This window comes from Dreissena polymorpha, chromosome 12 (assembly GCF_020536995.1).
Source record: "Dreissena polymorpha isolate Duluth1 chromosome 12, UMN_Dpol_1.0, whole genome shotgun sequence".
Lineage (NCBI taxonomy): Eukaryota > Metazoa > Mollusca > Bivalvia > Myida > Dreissenidae > Dreissena > Dreissena polymorpha.
In genome coordinates, this window is record NC_068366.1 from 3,611,749 (window position 1) to 3,632,559 (window position 20,811).

A 20,811-nucleotide genomic window follows, 5' to 3' on the forward strand; every position below is an offset into this window, starting at 1 on the left:
CATGAGAAGCATAACATATTTACATAGACTATTTACAATAATTAATACAAATGAAAGTACACACATGTAAGCATACATATACCGCATACAATAACGAGACGTTATAATAAACGAAAAATCAGAATCATTATAATTATAGAAATGTTAATATGTCAATATGTCAATAATACATTTCATTTGAAGAATATTATATACCTTTTAATATACGCTTTGCATGAAATATGTTAAAATTTTACAATAGCCACTTCACATTGGTTGTATGCGTATTCTTATACGAAAGTAAAATTAAGTAAAACACATATCTAAGCAGCCAATAGCCCTAATCCTTGATTGAAGAGAACCAGTATTTAAACAACATTTGAAAAGGCTTTTCTTTGGTTATTATCCTTTAAAACTAATAATGATACGATCAGAAAATTGCATACATATCAAAATCTAGATATATGTTGTTTCACTTCAACTTAATAGTCAGCATAGCAGTTTGAGATATGAATATTATATTTAACATGATACACTCATCAGTTCATATCGCAATTTAAATTGCAACGTTATATTAAGATTGACCAAAACGTTCATATTTATTTTTTAGTACATTTTCAGCAACATAACGGTTCGATCGTGAACGTCGATTTTAATCAATGAATTTCCGATGCACGCATAGACAATCTCCCATAACAGCTTTCGGAGCGCTTTTTAGAATAACAGAACCAAACGAAATGCACCATTATATAAATCCCACATTAATTGCATAGATAACACTTGTTTATGAATGGGAGTGAAATCATTATTCTGACGCTTGTTAGTATGATCCTTATACAGACTAAAACGCTATTGGTTTAACTGACTATATCCCATAGTAGTGATCACTTCATTGGTGATGTCAACTGTTGCAAGAGATTGTGACGCTGATGTCACCCCGATTATACTTTAACAAGTATTGCGTCATCCATGCCTCTTGGATATGTTCCTTTTTTGGAAGCGCATTGTTATATGTTAAGGTCAGATATAAAGGTGTGTGAATTTCTCTGCCATACGAACGGGATCAGGTCTTGATGTGTATGCTGGTTGTTTGACTCTAAAATTGTTTGTCTATTATATGCAACGACGTCATAATGTTATCGGATCCATTTTTTAATAATCGTACCGAATATCAACCATTGAATTAATTGCACGTTTTGAAACGCCACAAGCACCATGTCGCCAGAAACTGCCCTAGCACACATGCTTTTGCTGAATAGACATATACCCGTTTTACTGTTTCTTAGCTGGCTGATCAGATCATCGATAGAGCGGTGATCTCTTTTTTCCTGGTGAGGACCCTAAAGTATTTGAAGCTCTCTCCATTGGCGTAGAGATACTGACGTGTTTTCATCCACATTATTTCTATACAGGTCAATATTTTATAGACCCTTTCAGTTATTCGCATTTACTAGTGTAAGAGTTGTGTCCCTTAGCTGGATGTGACGTAATAAGATGATACATAATCCGCCAGAAGGAAAATTGTTAAGTGTCGCTGATTATATCAACGTCTCTTGCACTATATATGCGTAATTTGCACAAATATTTCATTTTGTATAATATTGACGCCTATTAAAGCTATCGCCTTTCGCATATTTCATTTTAGTACCTTGAAGCGTGAAAAAACATTAAACATTCCATTCAATAACCCTGTGTGTCGCAAGACAAATCCCGTACTGTAACCATTAAAATTTAAACGTAAATATTTTATTACAATGCCAAATATTGAAAAAAGCGCCGAATGTTTATATTTTAATGGTATTGATCACTGGCATAAGATTTAAGCGCTTTTTTACCACTTGGAAACATGACCTTTAGTTTTTATAAATTATCATTGAAAATGGGAATTGAAGTGTTAATTCACCCCACCTGCAAAGTTTAGACTCCGCCCACTGTTTGACAAAAAGAGGTGGAATTCATATAAGCGCATATAGGGAAGGTTGACAAAATCATCGTTTGTTATGATAATCATGCAAAATATCAAATAAAATTTTACTAGTTATGTCTGAATAAAACATTTTCATGCAAGGAAATGCATTTTTGAAACGATTATATTGTCGATATTATTTGTTTTTACTAACAACAAACTCGGGAGTAGAACACAATGTAAGAGCTCGGTATATGGTTATGACAAAAATCTCCATACTTGGCACTTCTTCGCGACCATTTTGTTGTTAAAAAATTCTCATCAATTGAACTTATTTCAGAATAAATTAAATTTAACGAACGAAAACAAGTAATCATAAATGATGAAAAAACAACAAATAGATCGATTTTATGTACGCAACACATTGTACCTGATTTGAAACTTTATTTGTCTGAAAAAACATACCTTGTTAAACATGAAATAAATTATCTTGATTAATGTAATTGTTTGATTTAATTGTTCACACCAATGTTGACACTCTTTGTTGCAGCATTTTTATCCCGGTGTTTTATTGCACCTTATGCATCACAACCCGATTATCTCGTTATGATCTGATACTGCGCAGACAATTACAAAGAAAACAAGGTGTCAAAAACCCAGGGACCTATACTTGGGTCCCTGCATAAACCACATGTTGAGCCTAGTGTATAGTAATTAAACACAATTAATGATACCCCATGTCAGCCCCCTTGGCATATTAAGCAGTCATTTTAGCCAAATTTTTAAGCCAAAATACTGAACATTTGCTTCAATAAAATATTTTAACATTAAACAAATGAAGACTTTATCGGAAATGGATTTATAGGAACTAGTGTATATATATTAGCCAGTTTAATCATAATAATGCAGTGTTTAATAACTATAAATAAATGTATAATATTGGGCAATTTAAGTGCTACGCAATTGAGGTATTTAACGGGTACCGGCAAATGTAAACTCCGCTACTACGTGTATAGATTTCAAGTACGTTATTGCAGTGTACGAAACACCATCATAAAAACAAGCAATCACAATAGGATAAACAATACTTGCGTTAAATAAATTAAATATATAGATTTATTGATCATAAAATGCTAGATTTTCATCACTCCTTATCATTAGTAAAGAGATTTCAATATACATGCAAAGACAGTTCTTTTCCGTATGTATGCTAAAATTTATTAATATTGTCATTTACATTAAACGAATTGAAAATCCATTCAATGGAAAAGAAAATTGTCATTGTTTGTGGGAGCAGTGGTCGAATTGTAGGACGCTGGCTTAGGGATCGAGAGGTCCCGGGTTCGAATCCCGCCCTGACCGCTGGAATTTCCTTGAGCAAGAAATTTATCCCACACCTGCTCCTCTCCACCCAGGTGTATAAATGGGTACCTGTGAGGGAAATAAGCCAATGTGCCGTGGCTGCATACTGCGCCAAGATGTTAACGGACGACTTATGACCAAGTGATCAGGGAAAAACTGTAAAGCGCCTTTGAACGCACATCTCGAGTATGAAAAGGTCGCTATATAAATGTGGTATAAAAAAAGATAACATTTAACAATTGTTATGTATTCCGCTCTTTTAGGGCTTTGTTTTACATTTGATTAACTGCATTTCTAACACGTTCGATCGCTGATGAACAACAACAATATCCACACCACTTATAATTGTGATCAAATAAATATATGTTTCATTATTTTTTTAAACATCATTTATAAAAGTCTTGTTATAAGAAAGAAAACGGCTTAGTTAGTTGTTTTGTTTTGTGGGATTTTCAGTATTTAGTCTTCCGATCGCGTTCTCTGATGAACAATACCGCTGCTTCATCAGCAGTATAAACCGAATATAAAAATTAGTTAGAAAATAATATATTATTAACAATAAGTCAAGTACAAACCTTTTCGCGCATATGTTCAGTCCATTTACATCGTTAAAAAAAATAACAAGATCTCTGTTCTCGTTTTCAATCGATACACTCGATAATCCTCGAATGACGTCACACAAGGGAGATAATTAAAACCGGCAATAACTGAAAGGGTCTATAGTATTAGCTTGTAAAACAGGCTCTCATGTCGCACCTAGCTAAATGTTGAACGTCCAAGTAGCATAAGTCAACGGAAGCCGAGTGTTATCGTCCGAAATGAAAACATTATCGGAGCGCGAAACTCATCATTAAACAGTTTAACTACTTCTAAATCCACATATCAATCTATTTCAACGTTACATACTGTAACGTTTAAGGGGTCCAGTAAGATCATTTCATCCAGTAGTAATATGCTGGACGTTCCTGAAATGAATTATTTAATCATTGTTTGGTTAGCTCTATCTTGTGTTCCCATCCTTGTGTACTTTAATAATTTCTCCGTTTTTATGTTGGCTGGACTCATACAACCGCTTCTCAACATATGTTTGTACTTCCTGGACAGTTGTTGGGCTAGAGTGACGGAGCCATGCAATTAATGTTCATAAGTACTGTTATTTGGTCAACAGGCTTGTCCTTCTTTTCAATGTATGTATGCATGACTTAACTATGGTTGGTTCTACTATCATTTCCGGATCAAGAGTGATTTTTTAAAAGGCATTATCAACTGCCCCCGTAACAGCTTGTTTTCACATTTCAGCGGATTTTGAAGCGTCCGCTGATTTGTTTCACCATTTCCTCCCGATATGCAGATTCATTGAACACAAGTCCATCGCCTTGCTTTGCTTTGTGATGTCTTTTTATCGCATTAAAGATTTCCATAAACGGTGTCCGAGTTATTCTCCGGTTCCAGATTTGTGTCAAGGTGCTGCAGATTCGTCTATGCGGAACGTTTGTGTTCCTGTCGGAATTAAACTTTCAGTGACTTATATTTGCACTTTCTCCATATGGCCGTCCGTCGCTCCGCCATGTATCGCGTCCTCTCCTCGTGAGTTTCTGTAGAGCGGTAAGTTCCTTGGTCCAGAATTGTTTAGTTTGGTCTATGCTTTCTCATTGGAACCAATGTTTCTGCACACTATTGAATAATAAGGTCACATAAATGGTCGCACGATTTCGTCAATCATTATATATGGTATTAACTCCTCACTAATGTTTTTTTTGTAACAGGCCGTTGTCACATCTTATGTTAGAGTGTGTATTTATTTCCAGTTGACACTTTTATCAATCTTTAGAGTTTAATCGATACTATAAAACAACTTTATTTTTAATGATATGAGCTTATATTAACATGAAGTTATTTTTGTCATATCAAGGAACAAAGATTATTGAAACAACTTATTATTATCTACTTAAGTCAATATTACCGTAACATGCACTTTCAATGTTTGTTCTTGTTTGTTGCAGACGCCAAACAGTTTAATATCACATTGTCACTGGGACGACAGAATAAACCACTTCAGGACGAAGCGTTCAGTTTTAAAAGCTGGTCGATTGCGATGACAGAACTGGCTCCTCCAAGGGAACTAGATGCTGTTCGAGTTTCTGGTGGCACGGGACAAAACATCGATACCTATATGACAATATGCGAGATAATGATATACCGACAAGCAGGTAAGTGCTTTGAAGCTGACTGTTCGACTTATAGTTATAATTAATAATTTTATTTTGTTTTGTTTAAAAACAGGTACACGATATGTTCAGTGTTTGTGCATGACGTCGCAACAGTAGCGTAATATTTTCGCTATTGATACTTGTGAAGAAGTATTATAACCACGAACAAATTAGCGTGCGGAGCGATCTAATATTAATTTATGGGGGGGAGGAGGGGGGGGGGGTGTATGGGAGAACGTAAGATAGCCTTCATTATTTGTTTAGATATTTTTCTAACTTCGCGAATAGTTTACCTCGTTTAAAACATGGCTAAAGAGGCATTGTTTTTTTTTTCTTATATGGCTGTTAATATTGTTTTGAAGGATGTACACATAAAACAAAGTTGTCTTATATATGTCCTGTATGATCTTTTTCCATTTGTAATATGTTTTGTGGGTATATAAATAAATGTCAACTTTTGCGTTGTCTTAATGACCTAGATAATTTTGTACGCACCGATAGAAAGACCCCTAGTGTTGCGCATAACTAAAAACGTATTGCCGCAAAAGTGCTGAAACGGTACAATCATATTTACCAGCGTATAAAGGTACCTCCTAAAATTGTTTTAGTTTTAGTTCTAGTTATGTAGCCCTAAGGTTTTACATTAAACAAAAATTTCCAACAAGTACACCCGAATGAATAAATCTAAACATGTCATTTTCTTAGTTTAGAGATTCAGACCTATATCTTAATTTTGTTAACTGTTGTGCAGAGTTTTTAATTTGAAATGCATATGTTTTATTTAATAAAGTTATTAACGAACACCTCTTTCACGAAATACTAATAGATCTCTGATTTACTATTGCTAATTTACCAGGTTATAACAACATGTATTATAGTTAATATCATTTTATGTTGTTTTGTTTATTGTTTTTGCCGTGGCCAGTTGTATGACTCGAGTTACCGTACATTATTGCGATTATGAGAAAACATATTTTAATAATCATAATTGTTAATTACGCCGAAAGTCTTTTTTCAACATATGTGGAGTTTCAAACAAAAGCATTCGTTTCTTACTGACACATTTTTATAGTTTACTGCTTTGCTGTTTATTCATTGCAACAGACATGATATACACTTATTTATCAACACAATCACATAGTCGGACTATTTTTTGTTGATGTTTGTCACATCCGTCACTAAAATTATTTTAATATAAGCATCATGGTGTTTTTTTGGTTATTTTCATTAACAACATGTTAAAACTATTAAAACTTTAAATGATTCCTCAGCAATTCTCGAACCCGGGTCGTTTGTTTTACTTCTGATTTATTTCCCATAAAAATCTAATGAGCCATTCTGTAGCACATTTAGTGCGAAAGTCCGTGGATTTTCTATTTATTTCATATATATATATATATATATATATATATATATATATATATATATATATATATATATATATATATATATATATATATATATATATATATATATATATATATAATGCAGTTGATCATGAAAGAAGACTACCGCGAGAGTGCGAGACTAAAAATAACATATTAAACTACTGAAAAGTATTACATTGTATTGTTTTTAAAGTTCAGACAAACATCGATATAGAGTATGCAGGCAGTGCTTAAACAGTTAATAAGGCTGAAATAATGATACATTCTAAGTAATGATATATATATATGCGCAGATCTCAACATGTTATTTATTCCAGACTGTCTACCCGGAAAGTACAGCGTAAACTGTTCCAAAGAGTGTCATTGTCTTACGGGACCATGTGAAAGTGTCACGGGCAAATGCATGCCCGCTTTATGCAAAGACGGCTGGAAAGGACCCGCCTGTAATGAAAGTAAGACTTACTATATTATAATCAAGATTGTGACCGATACACACTAATTGAGCACGTTTGCCCATTGAAATGTATTACACTTTTATGGAAATGTCACTTAGTTATGCTATTGAAATTAGTTCACTGGACAATAATACCAAAAAGCTAATAACTTTTTTGCAATATTGGATAACAAGATATATACGTTTGTAATGATGGTTTTGAAAACCACTATAAAAACATGTAGAGTATACGTGAAATTGTATGCGCTATTTATATCGGCTTCATATTTATTTGATGTAGAGCTACAGGTATGACATACAGCAGTCCCCTAGCGTTCAGCGCTTTGATTGATAACAGATGATCGACATTTTATGATTGCAAATATGGCAAATTTGGTTCTTACTGCTTCTTCATATGTCACAACAATGTAACGTGTAACCATTCTGACGGTAGCTGTCCCAATAATCAGTGCTCAGCTGGATGGACACATACAAACTGTAGCGTAGGCAGGTGGCAACATGAGGATTATCATCTAATTGAATATCGATTAATTGTTAAATAGTAATTAAAATAAATATGACCTTGTAATTAAGATGCAGTTTAAAATCAGTATGTTCAACTTTTTGGTGAACGATTTATATAAAATAAAATTAAGGTTATGCTGGTTCAAGTTTTTTTTATCTTAAGTTGCGTTAAACGCGTGACAAATAGTTGTGCGTTTCGCGGCGTTGGTCAATATTATTGTGCACATACTTTAACTAAAATCTGTTTTTGAATTTTGTATCGCAGCTTACGTACTTCTGGAAGTCTTTTAAACTATAGCTTGATCATTTTTTAAGTAGAATAATTGTTTAGTTTTGATCCAGGTATGTTTGGTTTAAGCTGTGTCAGGGTGCAGAATCAACAGGGCATTGAGTGTTCGTACGTTCGATGTCCCTATGGTTGTTCCTTTTGTCGCCAACTTGATCGATGGATTAGCTTCTGTAGCTTACTTGGAGCATCCAAGTAGACTAAAGATCTTGTTATTAAGCCATAAACTGTTATCCATGCCCTTAGGTCAAAACTGGATATGCCCAATAATAAAATGTTACCACTTGCTGTATAGAATGACCTGATGCGTCTAGGGATAATCATCCTTCCTGTTCCTATACGCAACTTTTTTAACGATATTATATTTGTGTAACACAGCCTGCAAAACTGGCTTCTACGGACAAAGCTGCTCCATGGACTGTAACTGCGACACTTGCCATCACGCCACTGGATCGTGCGTAGGGTCTCTTCAATGCCACGATGGGTACAATATGGAGGATGGTTTCTGTACACGTAAGCATGTATTTTGTCTATTATTTACGTTTATGCTCCAACTAAGTTTACAAACACTTTATTGTTCCTCATTTTATTTCATAGATTACCAATCACAAATATACCGTCTCTTTTGATTGTTTGATTAAACTGCTGCTCAAATTGGCCTTTTCGAAGCAAGCTTTAACCACCTGGAGGGAATAACATTAATTTTAGCTTTGGTAAGATGAATAGGGGATTTATACCAGCATAATGTATACCTCCTGCATATGTTGAAATATATTCATGCATGTTTGAATGTTTATTTTACGTACTCAAACATAATATAGCACATCCAAGCACATTTATAGACTACCAATATACTAAATATGCCATTTAATAGTTGACTGTAGTCTGTGCATTTGCATTGAAGTGGCATTTGATGTTGTACTTACATTATATAAACATTCAAAGATATTAATAGGAACAGAACACACTGAGGTCTCCGTGGAGTATTTGGTAGGGTGTTGATATCAGGGGGTGTTTTTGTTATCTCTCTATGTCTCTTAAGACACCAAGTATTGGTTCTATAAAGAAAACGTACTCGAGAGCGTTTCACAAAGCTTAAGGCTTTCGAAGCAATAAAGCTAAATACATAAGTTTAAGCTTAAATAAATATACCTCGTTAATATAAAAACTTCCAAAACTGTAAGATACTAAATTATAAACAACATTATAGCTATTTATGTTTTGGGTCAAATGTTTTGGGCCTGTGACGAATAATTAATACACTCTGTACCATATGCAAGTCCTGGTGGTGTCCTGAGCCCGGTCGAATCTTCAAATGTTAGTCAGTCCTTCCTGTTTGGACATGAGGAAGAAGATTCCGGGTGATCGCGTTACACCTTTTCCTTCAGAAAGCAAGTAGCACAAACATGTTTGACAATTCGTATTTCCGCGCCAATTCGTGTCGCACGCGGAGACGTCTTGGATCATTTGCCTTTTTGAAACTTCGAGCAAAACCAAGCACGTTTTTTCTGACGGGGTGCTCGTTGTTAGCATACGGGTCGTCGAATTAGTACTGGTACGATCCAACAACAGGTTTAGGCTTTCAATATCAGCGAAACTGTCGTTCCATCTTCTATTCCAACGTTCAATATCGATTAAAATCTCCTGATGAATATTCAGAATACATTTCCACTGATTAACATGAGCGAAGCACATGAGTGAACGTAAATGTGTGATACAATTCTTGATTTCCTCGTGCGCTAATCTCGTGTTCGTGTTTAGCAGATGTATGATTATGGCACTATAACCGGCTATGAACTGGGTCATTGTCAGGTCATTGTATTCAATGTCCGAATTTATACAAAGTTGACTAGGCACGAATGTATGGGGCCGCAGCTGAGTTTTTTTCACCTGAATGTTTGTGCATTTAGAAACTTTGCCGGATTTTATAGACTGTGAAGTTTTAACATCTTTTGACGTACCTGTGGGAAATTCCGTGAAACCCAACAACGTTTTACTTTCAACTCTTTGATTGAGGAACGCAGATCCACGCAGATCGTGAATCGAGGCAGGACCCCTTGGACCGAAGTCTGGAACGGATGGAGACCTAGTATCGTCCGAAAGGTCAGAATCGGCAAGAACTTCATTTCTCTACGCAGTCGGCCGGTTTCGGCTGACTCACGACGCTCCTCCACTAATTTTTTCAGTCTCGCGCGTTCTTGCAAAAGTTCATCCCGCTCACTCGAAATGGGATTGTCTTCGGTGTCAGTGAATCCAGTTGCGCCTTGAACATTGCTTCCTCTTTTTCTAAACTAACAATGTCCTCTTTTAACGAAGAAGGGTTTTTTGACGATATTTTGCTTTTGGACGGGCACCAGTATCCGCCATGTTTATCGAACAATGACGCACAAAAACAAACGTCCGCTCCGGATAAATACTAACTAACGACTAAAAGGCGCCAACAGGGGCGGACTATCATAATCGAGATTTCACAATCGGGAAAGAGTGGCCTCCCTTAATACTTATTTAATTTTACTCAAATTAGTGAAATGCGTTTGCTTTATTTATTCATTTTGACATCGACACTTATCTAATTGCCAGTTTGATCAACTGTAGGAACACTTTACTCATATTCATTATTATGGATTTACATGTTAATAATGTGCATGCTATATAGATTTTAAAAACACTTCACATACAAAGATACACGTGAATTTGTTAATGTGACGCTATTTTTTGTTTCTTTGAGTTTTTAAAGCTGATTGTTATACTCCCAAGCTGCAAAGATCAAATAAGATTGATCTTCTTAAGGGCAAATGTTAAGTACTTTTAAAATGGATTGTTCTTTGTTAATGTTAATGTTAATATATATTTGTGTCCGGGTTATATTTCGAAAGCCAAAAGAGGTATTAATATAATATGTGATAGTAGTAATACAGGAATCGTGTTCTTGTGTAACTTTGCCAAATTGTTATTTGTTTACTCAACCAGCAAAGATTAGAATGATGCGAAATCAATAATGTGATTACTGAGGCGCAGTTTGGGTTAAGAAAGGCAGGTTAACTATAACTGCAGTTATTATATTCCATTCAGTTATTTAAAAATATGTTTATACGAAAAAACGATTGTATTGTTTATTCCTTGATATGAAACTTTGCTGAGATTATGCATATTTAAAGGCAGTATGGTTACAATTATATTAGTCCCATTAAAACGTCAAATGTTCCTATTATTCGCAGTATTTATAACTCAGACAATTCGCGTGTTCGACATTTCAACACTTGCTCGGAGTATTAAGTATATAGAAGTCAGGTTAAGACAGATTCCAGAATTGATCAACTTACGTTAGCCCTGGAATAAAAACAACTAGCATATTTATGATATTTCACTCTGTTGAAATACATTGTATTACAAATTTCGCAGAAATAAATGAGCATTTTAACCTTACACAATTCTTTCTTTCTTTGGAGTTTGATTTCAGCTGATTATTATACCCCACCACTGCGATGATAAATAATAATTTTCTTATACTTCATTTGGATTAAAATCTCCTTAGAGGAAGTACCGTGCACAAGTGCCAAAGCTATTGCCTGCATAATTCAGGAAAAAGAGTGACAGTGCTTTATGTTATTGGCTGATAAGTGCTGTGGAAATCTGTTCCCTAAGAACAGTATTACCTTAAAAAATGACTTAATGAATGTATTTAATTTAAACGTAGACATGTTGTATGATAGTTGTTGTCCAAAATATATTGTGAGGGCCTTTATAAAGGAATTTGTGAATTCCTAAAGGTTTACATGTTTTTTTTCGTTGATCGGCGTTGTTTTCAAATATGGCGTTGACTTAGATTCTTGCGATAACTATGTGCAGCGGGAAAGCGACTTCCAATAGAATTACGCAACTATCCACGTGTAGGAAATGCTAATTTTCTTCAACGGTTTACACTATTTATGGACGATTTTATTGATTTTCTCTTATAGCTTATAACTATTGTATGTAGTATGCAAAATCACAGTGTCAAATAAATTTCAATTAACGGACTGGGAAGTAGGAAGAATTAAGTTGTATGAAACCGTCTTATCCGCTTATTACTAAATTGTTCATGTTTTATTGTCAGAACGATTCATTATAATTTGCATATGTTTCAAAAAAATAGGGTAATATAATATTAAATGTAATCATATAATATTTCCTCTCATAATTGTGAAGAAATAATATTTCATTTTGAAACTGTCTTACCCACAAATGAATTAGTTTTAGAATGCGAGTGTTAATAACAGTTCGGAGGAGAGAGCTTCTGTCTTTAAATAAAGCACGACTGTGTTCAGACAAACGCTTTAACTAAATACATGCGCTTATGGTCAAATGTTGGTCGCGCTGTACTATTTATTAAGACTTATTTACATTTGCATAGCGTTTTCTTTACGTTATTTTAAATTACGCTTTGTTTACATCTGAAATTGATCAAAATGCATATATATCCTTAATTTTTAAAGAACATAGCAGTCATGCACAAGTTTCAATACGAATGATGCGTTAAATATACCGTTTAACTTAATTCATTCATTTGACTGGTAAAGAGAAATGAAAAACATACGATTGCTTTTATTTTGTTTCAATGTTTATTAAAGTTTTCGTTAAATTTACCGCACCGTTACTAAATCATTTAACAGTACTGTAAAAGAAAACTCTCAAGCAACATTATTTATTATAACAAAATAATTCCAGTGACATGGATGTGAACGACAAGGATGATTCTGTGTGTGCCTGCTTATTTGCAGCATTTATAAAATCTTTGCGTTGTAAAGAGCTGAAAGAAGCACAAAAGTCCGGGAACAGACGAAGAAGGAGGCCAAGGTCCCTGTGGGTTCGTCCATGGCTATCGGAAGCTAGAATGCAGCAGCAAGGGCACTTTGATGCATTTGTTACCAGGGAACTCCGCAACGAAGATATCAACACCTTTCAGAATTATCTGAGGATGCCCCCAGAACTATTCGATGAGATCCTTGAAAGGATAGCTCAAGTCATCTCAAGACACGATACGAAGTTTCGCTCTGCCCCTACACCTGGATTAAAACTGGCACTGACTCTGAGGCATTTGGCTACAGGGGACAATTACTCTTCACTCTACTATGCGTTTTGGAGCAGTATGGCAGCCATTTGTCAAATGGTTCCTGAAGTATGCAGCGCTATTGTCCAGGCCTATAATGACGAAGTGTTCACCGTTCCTGTGACACCCGATGAGTGGCGATCTATCTCCCAGGAATTTGCCACATGCAGTTGCAGTTGGTGCTCTAGACGGGAAGCATTTTGCTATCAGCAAGCCACCAAACACAAGTTCCCTGTACCAAAACTAAAAGGGATTTATCAGTATCCATCTCCTTGCATTAGTAGATGCCCAGTATCGTTTCACATGGATTGAAGTCGGTGGAGTTGGACATATGTCTGATGCCCAAATCTATAATGACTCAGAACTTTGTTAACTTCTTGAACAGTCTGAAATAGGGTTCCCGCCAACAGCCCTCTTCTTAACGACGACCAGAATCAGGACATTCCATACTTCATTTTAGTAGACGATGTTTTTGAATAGCACGGCTTTTATATACTCATCTTAAGACCGCGCGAATCGTGTCAGACCGTACAACAACTCAACTGGCCGTACCGCATCTGCCTGCAAAACGCAACACACCGTAACGGGTCGGAATAAACACGTAGCAAAACGGCTGTCAATTATCCTAGCTTGCCGTGGTAATCTTGACAAAACGTAACAAAACGTAACAAAACTTGATTGAAACTTAACATGTCGGGGAATAAATAGGATTCCCGTCAGAGAACGGACCCGTTTCGGGTTTTGTTACGGCCTGCTACGTACTGTCAAGTTTTGTTGCGTTTAAAAAGTTCTATCACGTTTCTCATTTCCGCCGTGGCTGCCGGGGCAAATTTTTGACAGTTTAAAATTTTGGCACGGCAACCACGGCAACCCCGTTGTGTCACCTTTGACAATCCCGTTCCCCAACGTTGCATCACGTTCATCCCGTTTCCTCCACGGTGGTCCGAAACGTGATTGCCGTGGTCGCCGGGAACATAGTGTAAACGCAGCAGTAGTGTTATGGATAGTTTCTCTTATAAACATTGGATCGGTGTGGGTGAGCGGATATGCTCCAATTATTAACTTATTAACGGTAAACTTCGTTCGAGCCCCGTTGAGGGTTACTTTTTTTTTAATTCTTTAATTGTATTCTTGTTTTTTTTTACTGGAGATTTTTAGACCCAATGTTTACATTTATCAATATAAAGCATTTAAGGACAAACTTCAAAACATGCCACAATCTGTGAAAAGGCCCCTTTAATGTTGGTGTTAATCGTAGTGTCTAGCGCGAGTATACAGGTTTGTTATAGTATGCGAATATTACTTTTTACTTTTAAAAGTTTAAATGAATACATGTTGGAAAATGCTGAATCGATTTATTTCATTTAACCGTTGTGCTACTACCACGATAATAATTTCGTCAAGTACAAAAACTTATTTTTCAGCTTCTATGTTAAGTTCACGGTAAACGTTATCAACAAAAATTGCTTAAGTACTACAAATAATGCTCGATATACTATTTAATAGCTTGCGATCCTGGGCACTTTGGCGAAAACTGCTCCTCTGCTTGTCATTGTTACAACGGTTCAAGCTGTCACCATATTTCTGGCCACTGTCCTGATGGTCAGTGTGAACCTGGCTGGACTCAAAGTAACTGCAGCGTAGGTAAGAGTAATATTGTCGATTGGTGCCTCTTCAATTATTATTCAGAGCATTTTAGAGTGTGTTTACAAGAAATCGTGTGACTGTATTGTTCCTGTAAATAATAAATGCTACTCAACTTTATAATATACAGCTATTGTTGTTTCCTCCGTTCTTCTACAGTGATAATCTCTTTGGTTCGCCTTTCACAGCGTGCAATCAAGACATGTTTGGTAAGGATATTGGCTTTGTCCGCTTGCATCAAGTTGTGACACAATTTACGGTTACTGTCCGAATAACCTATGTGCACCGGGGTCGATTACAAGTAACTGTAGCGTTGGCAAGATTTAATATTGACAACCCTCGGCAGCTAAATAATTAATTATGTAGCATTTTCTGATGTTAGTGCATGTAAAATATTTGTTATGATGTTAAATACAATGCCAATCTACCTTCCCATGCACATAACTTATGAGATTTAATCTCTTATATTCTTTTTTATTTGTCTTTCTTAGCGTGTGAAACAGGCAAGTTTGGTACCAACTGTTCCTTCAACTGTCACTGTCTTAATGGCGAAACATGTGACCCTATTTCTGGCCGCTGTCCTAATGACCAATGTGCGCCAGGGTGGACTCTTCGTAACTGTAGCGATGGTACGATTTAAAATTGTCGATTATTAATGAAATGTTTCACGCATGTTAAGATATTTATGAAATGTGACACGCATGCAAAAAAAAAATGTTGAATTATATCAACTGTAAATTACAAGTACAAGTTTGAATGGTATATTCCATGTTATAACGTGGGTTCCAATAAATCTCTGTTACTCGTAATTACTCTAAGTTTTCGGACACATTATATTTTCGGAAACCCCCCTTATTAGCCAAAAATAGGTTGCTAAGTCTAAGTTTTTGATTATATGATTTACTCTTATCTAAATTGTTCGTTATTATATCTTTTTTTTCTGACTGACTTTCCTTTCGTTTCTTGCCACGTGTTTTTCCGCAAAAATCCCCCAACACTTTCCAACGCGGAATACTGAAACATGTTCGCATTTTTCTTTATCATTGAAGTTTCCTTGAGTGCGATTGTTATTGTCCTCTATAAAAAAAGTAGTTGTAAAGGTCACTGCACTTTTAACTCCATCTGTTTATGACTGCGGCACTCTCGGTAAGGAGATTCCCGATAGTGTCTGATATAATACTGACCTAGGGCTGGGTCTTGATGGTTATTTCTGATGCTGCCTGCAGTCATCTCTTTGTCGATGATGACTCATTGTTCATCAATCCATTCCCCCTTGGCCTCTTTCATCTTTCTCCTTGCCTCACTGTTCGCTTTCTGGTTATTACTCTAGAGGCGAGGCTGGTGTACTTCTGATGCCTTAGCGCTCTTTTTTGGTCACATAGGTCCATGACTTCGGTCGTCACCTATGGCCTGTTTTTCCTTCTCTCTCTCCCAAGCACTTCTTCGGCCGATGACAAAAGGACATCGTTGATGTTGTTGCTTATGGTCTCGATAGCATTGTCTTAGAGGTTCAGGGCTATAAACTTTCCCACTGTTATAACTGGATCTTTCAATTACTCCAAGTCTAATTTAACGCGAGGGTTCGTTGTGATGCGCTTGCGTCAGGAAACGTTATTGTGTTCGCCTGGTTGATGCTGGACTTAATCCGTTGCGGCGCCAGCATGAAATCGATCTGGTTTTGTACTTGTCCGTTTGGAATATGCCATGTCGCTGGTTTGGACGGTTTGTGTGGGTGAATCGTGTTGGCCAGGGTGAATTGATGGCTTCTTGCAAACTAAAGAAGTATCAGACCTCAAGCCAAATGTACCTACTGTTTGGGACCTTGACTATGATGCGCTCTAATTTAACATAGAACTCTTCAATCTTTTCGTCTTTGTAGTCAGCTGTTGGTGCGTAGACCTGGATGAATGTGATGTTGTGAGGTTTCGCTGATACACGGATGGACATAAGTCTGTAGGAGGCTGGGGTGCAACTGATGACGTTTTTGACTACCTCCTTCCTTACGATGAAAGCAAACTCTTGGCTATGTATTAAATCCTCACCGCTTAACCATGTATTATGCATTTCGTCTGTTGATGTTTCTCCGAATCCTAGCCATCTAATCTCGGCTAGTCCGATGATGTCCAAACGGTAGCGCTTCAGCTCGGGCGTCAGTTCATGGTTATTGCCACACGCATTGGGTGTTCGTTTGTCGATTTTCCTATGGTTGTTCCTTTTGTCGCCAACTTGATCGATAGATTAGCTCCTGTAGCTAACTTGTCGCATCCAAGTAGACTAAAGATCTTGTTATTAAGCCATATACTGTGTGCCATGCCCTTAGGTCAAAACTGGATATGCCCAATAATAAAATGTTACCACTTGCTGTATAAAATGACCTGATGCGCCTTGGGTTAATCGTCCTTCCTGTGGTAATGTAAGGTGTATAGATTCGTATTATACACAACGTTTTCAACGATATTATATTTGTGTAACACAGCCTGCAAAACTGGCTTCTACGGACAAAGCTGCGCCATGGACTGTCACTGCGACACGTGCAATCACGTCACTGGATCGTGCGAAGGGTCTCTTCAATGCCACGATGGGTACACTATGGAACATGGTTTCTGTACACGTAAGCATGTATTGCGTCCATTATTTACGTTTATGCTCCAACTAAGTTTACACATACTTTAGTGTTACTAAAAGTACTGTATCGACTACAAATAACAAATATACAGGATCTTTCGCTTTTTTTGATTGAACTGCTCCGAAATTGGCATTGGCTTTATGGAGCAAACTTTAACTGCTTGGGTGGTGTAACTTTAATTCTAGCGTCGGTAAAATGAAAAGATGATCTATGCCAGCATAATGTATACTTCCTGCATATGTTGAAATATGTTCAAATATGTTTCAATGTTATATTACGTAGACAAATATTTTATGACACGTGCAAGCACATTTACGGACAACTAGCATACTAAATATGCCACTTAATATTTGATTGTAGTCTGTTCATTTGCATTGATGTGGTATTTGGTATTTTTGGTACATACAATTAACATTCAAAGCTTTTTATATGAACACAGTGAGGTCGCCATGGCGTTTTGTTTATGGTGTTGATCTCGTGGGCGTTTTTTAAATCGCTTTCGTAAGACACTTAAAACTTGTTCTATAAAGAAAGCGTACACGAGAGCGTTTCAAAAAGCTTGATAGCTAATACATCTAAATACATAAGTCTAAGCTCAATTAAATATTTAGCACATTCATAGAGAAATTCCCACTTATATGCGATACTAAATTATAAATAAAAGTATAACTGTTTAAATTTTGGGTCCCATTCCACATCACTTTGGCGTAAATTATTCATCAACATGTAAATGTGACAACGGATAAACATGTGCAATGTTGTCGGCCACTATCCGTGTAATTATGCAAATGTAAAGAAACTTATTAATTTGAAATAAAGTTATGTTCTGTTTTGAAAATAAAATTAGGTAATTGCTCAATAAATGCAAAAATCTCCATTTTTGACTTATTGCCTTTTTTTCATTTTTTAGCGGAATGTTGGCCGGGCATATCATTGAAAACAATAAGAGGAATTCGTTGTTTGACTATACGACTATAAATCGAACTAGCAATGTCCTCTGATTAAGCAATATGCTCGGGGTGTATCAGGCAAAACGGTTACATGTCTAGTTATAAGTAGCTCATAAGTGCTGTTCATTTTACAGATATCAAATTTGTTTCCTACATACATTATGAACACACATGATTTACCAAGTTTTCAAACAGACATATGTTTAATACTTCTCTTACAAATGCCATTTTGGAGTGCTCTTTTAACTGTGTGAATCCTAATTCTTTATGTTTAACTCACCATGAATGTTGTTTTAATTATTATAAAACAAATAGCTATGATATGTAGCTTACAAAAACAGCAACGTCAAACTGATATCATTTCTATTTTTTATGCTTTATAGTCAAAATGACAAATTATAACTGATATGTTTTTTTTTACGGTTTTTAATATAAAAATTGAACAAGGTAAATGAAAATTGAATCAGAATAACATTTACTTTCATAATTGTGTACAAATGATATAGCTCTTTAGAAACGTGCTATCGAGCGGTGAATTAAGTTTACCTTATAAAAAAGAGATAATCCTCCGGTAATGTATTAAATCAATGAATGTTTTAAGTATAACTAAATTGTTGTTGCACTGTACTTGTTATTTAAACTTTTAATCCTCCGTTATAAATTCTTGAGTTAAACACGTTTCTATAAATAAGGTTTGGTGACAAAAGGGCTGTTCATTACGTTTTATTACTAGTATTGTATTTGTTGTTCGTGTTTTTCGTCTCCGGCTTTGGTGCTGTGTCAGACTAATAAATATTTGATTCCTGTTCATACATAAAGGGCAACGTGCTGCTTAACGGTTTAATTGTTGCATCTACCGATTGATGTTTTTCGTAGTTAATATTTGACATTGGTGGGGATTAAGTTACATGTATATTCATGGTATTATGTGCATTGAGCATCACTACACAAGTTTGAATACGAACGATGCTTGCAGTATATAGTTTAATATATATATAAATAGATCACTTTTGTCTTGCATAACATTATATTAATGCATTATTTATATCAAAATAAAATAAATGTATTCAGTTTATATAATAGTTTTTCATATAGAAATAAAAAATCTTATTTTAAATTTTATTTTCTGATAGTCTTAATTAAAGGGGCCTTTTCACAGATTTTGGCATATTTTGAAGTTTGTCATTAAATGCTTTATATTGATAAATGTAAACATTGGATCTTAAAAGCTGCAGTAAAAAATCAAGAATAAAATTAAAATAAGGAAAAAAAAGTAGCCGGTACCAGGGCTCGAACCAGTGACCCCAGGAGTCCTGGAGGTAGTCTGAGGTAAAAACGCGTTAGCCCTCTCGGCTATTCCGCCGAGTATTCACATTATAAGTATTTTATACGTTATATAAGCAATTTTCGTAGTTTCGTAAATTTAAACGACAACAACAGAACTCTCCAAATTATTCAATCGTTTCGCGTTGCAACGCTTTATAATTTTTAGGTTTTCAAATCGTCAAAAGATACATACAATGGCTATATTAGACTATGGTAAATGTTCAGTAATACTGTTTCCTCACAAATATCATAACTAAAACGAAAATTTGCGAATCTGAAACAACTTTTTTCAATTTTGCCAATTTACCAAACCGTGAAAAGATCCCTTTAAACATGTTGATAAATTTTGTTTATTCAATAGAAGACATACAATGTATACATGCATATGATCATAAAACAAAGTGATACCATGTAGCAGCAATAATGTTCAAACATGTTATACAAGATATGCTGATATATACTTTTTTGACCTTGTGGGTTTTTTTTATTACAAAAAAGGTTAATATGTAGGGTTTGTTATTTTTAAGAAAGAAAACAACAGAATACTTATGAATAAGGATTAGTTGCATAAAGTGGGTAGAAAACATACTGGACTTGTTTATGAAAGTTTAATGTGTTTCCATTTTTGTTCAAATAGATGACGTGTATCATTGTTTAGAGCTATTTCTTTATCAATTTGAATCTTCAGTTTTAAATAATTGATAAAACAGTGCATTTTAGGTTTGTGTTTTTTGTATTTCATGCTGAATATAAAAGATTTCATTAATATAATAATGCAATTCACAGCGTTATTAACCTCTTGTATTTTGAAGGTATTTCCCCCTAAACTGATGTCTAAGAGAGATAGTTTCACATTTAAGTGTTGTTTCTCTAGAAAGGTTGTCAATTGATTCCATAGAGATTAAATATGTTTACACTCCCAGAAAAGGTGTTCTCTTGTTTCAATATGTTCACTAGACATATCACATAGATTTGTGTTGGATAGGTTGCACTTAAAAAGATATTTATTTGTAGCTATGATTCTCTGGATGTATTTATATTGAACATTTCTCAGTATGCTATCAGTAGTTGATTTATATTGCATGAC

The 20,811-nt window shown here is 35.3% G+C and overlaps 1 protein-coding gene across 7 annotated transcripts in view; it reads left to right on the forward strand.

Annotated features, from left to right (window-relative positions):
• The window catches only part of LOC127853363 (receptor-type tyrosine-protein phosphatase alpha-like), a 53,439-nt gene that overhangs the window by 21,036 nt on the left and 11,592 nt on the right, over nt 1-20,811 (forward strand). For 6 of the 7 annotated variants that reach the window (XM_052387832.1, XM_052387833.1, XM_052387830.1 and 3 more), the window contains 6 exons: nt 5,251-5,457; nt 7,163-7,297; nt 8,468-8,602; nt 14,685-14,822; nt 15,314-15,451; nt 17,299-17,433. In XM_052387832.1, coding sequence (XP_052243792.1) covers nt 5,251-5,457; nt 7,163-7,297; nt 8,468-8,602; nt 14,685-14,822; nt 15,314-15,451; nt 17,299-17,433 — 888 coding nt within the window. The remainder of the gene's footprint in view (nt 1-5,250; nt 5,458-7,162; nt 7,298-8,467; nt 8,603-14,684; nt 14,823-15,313; nt 15,452-17,298; nt 17,434-20,811) is intronic. The other variant, XM_052387834.1, reaches the window with a different exon arrangement.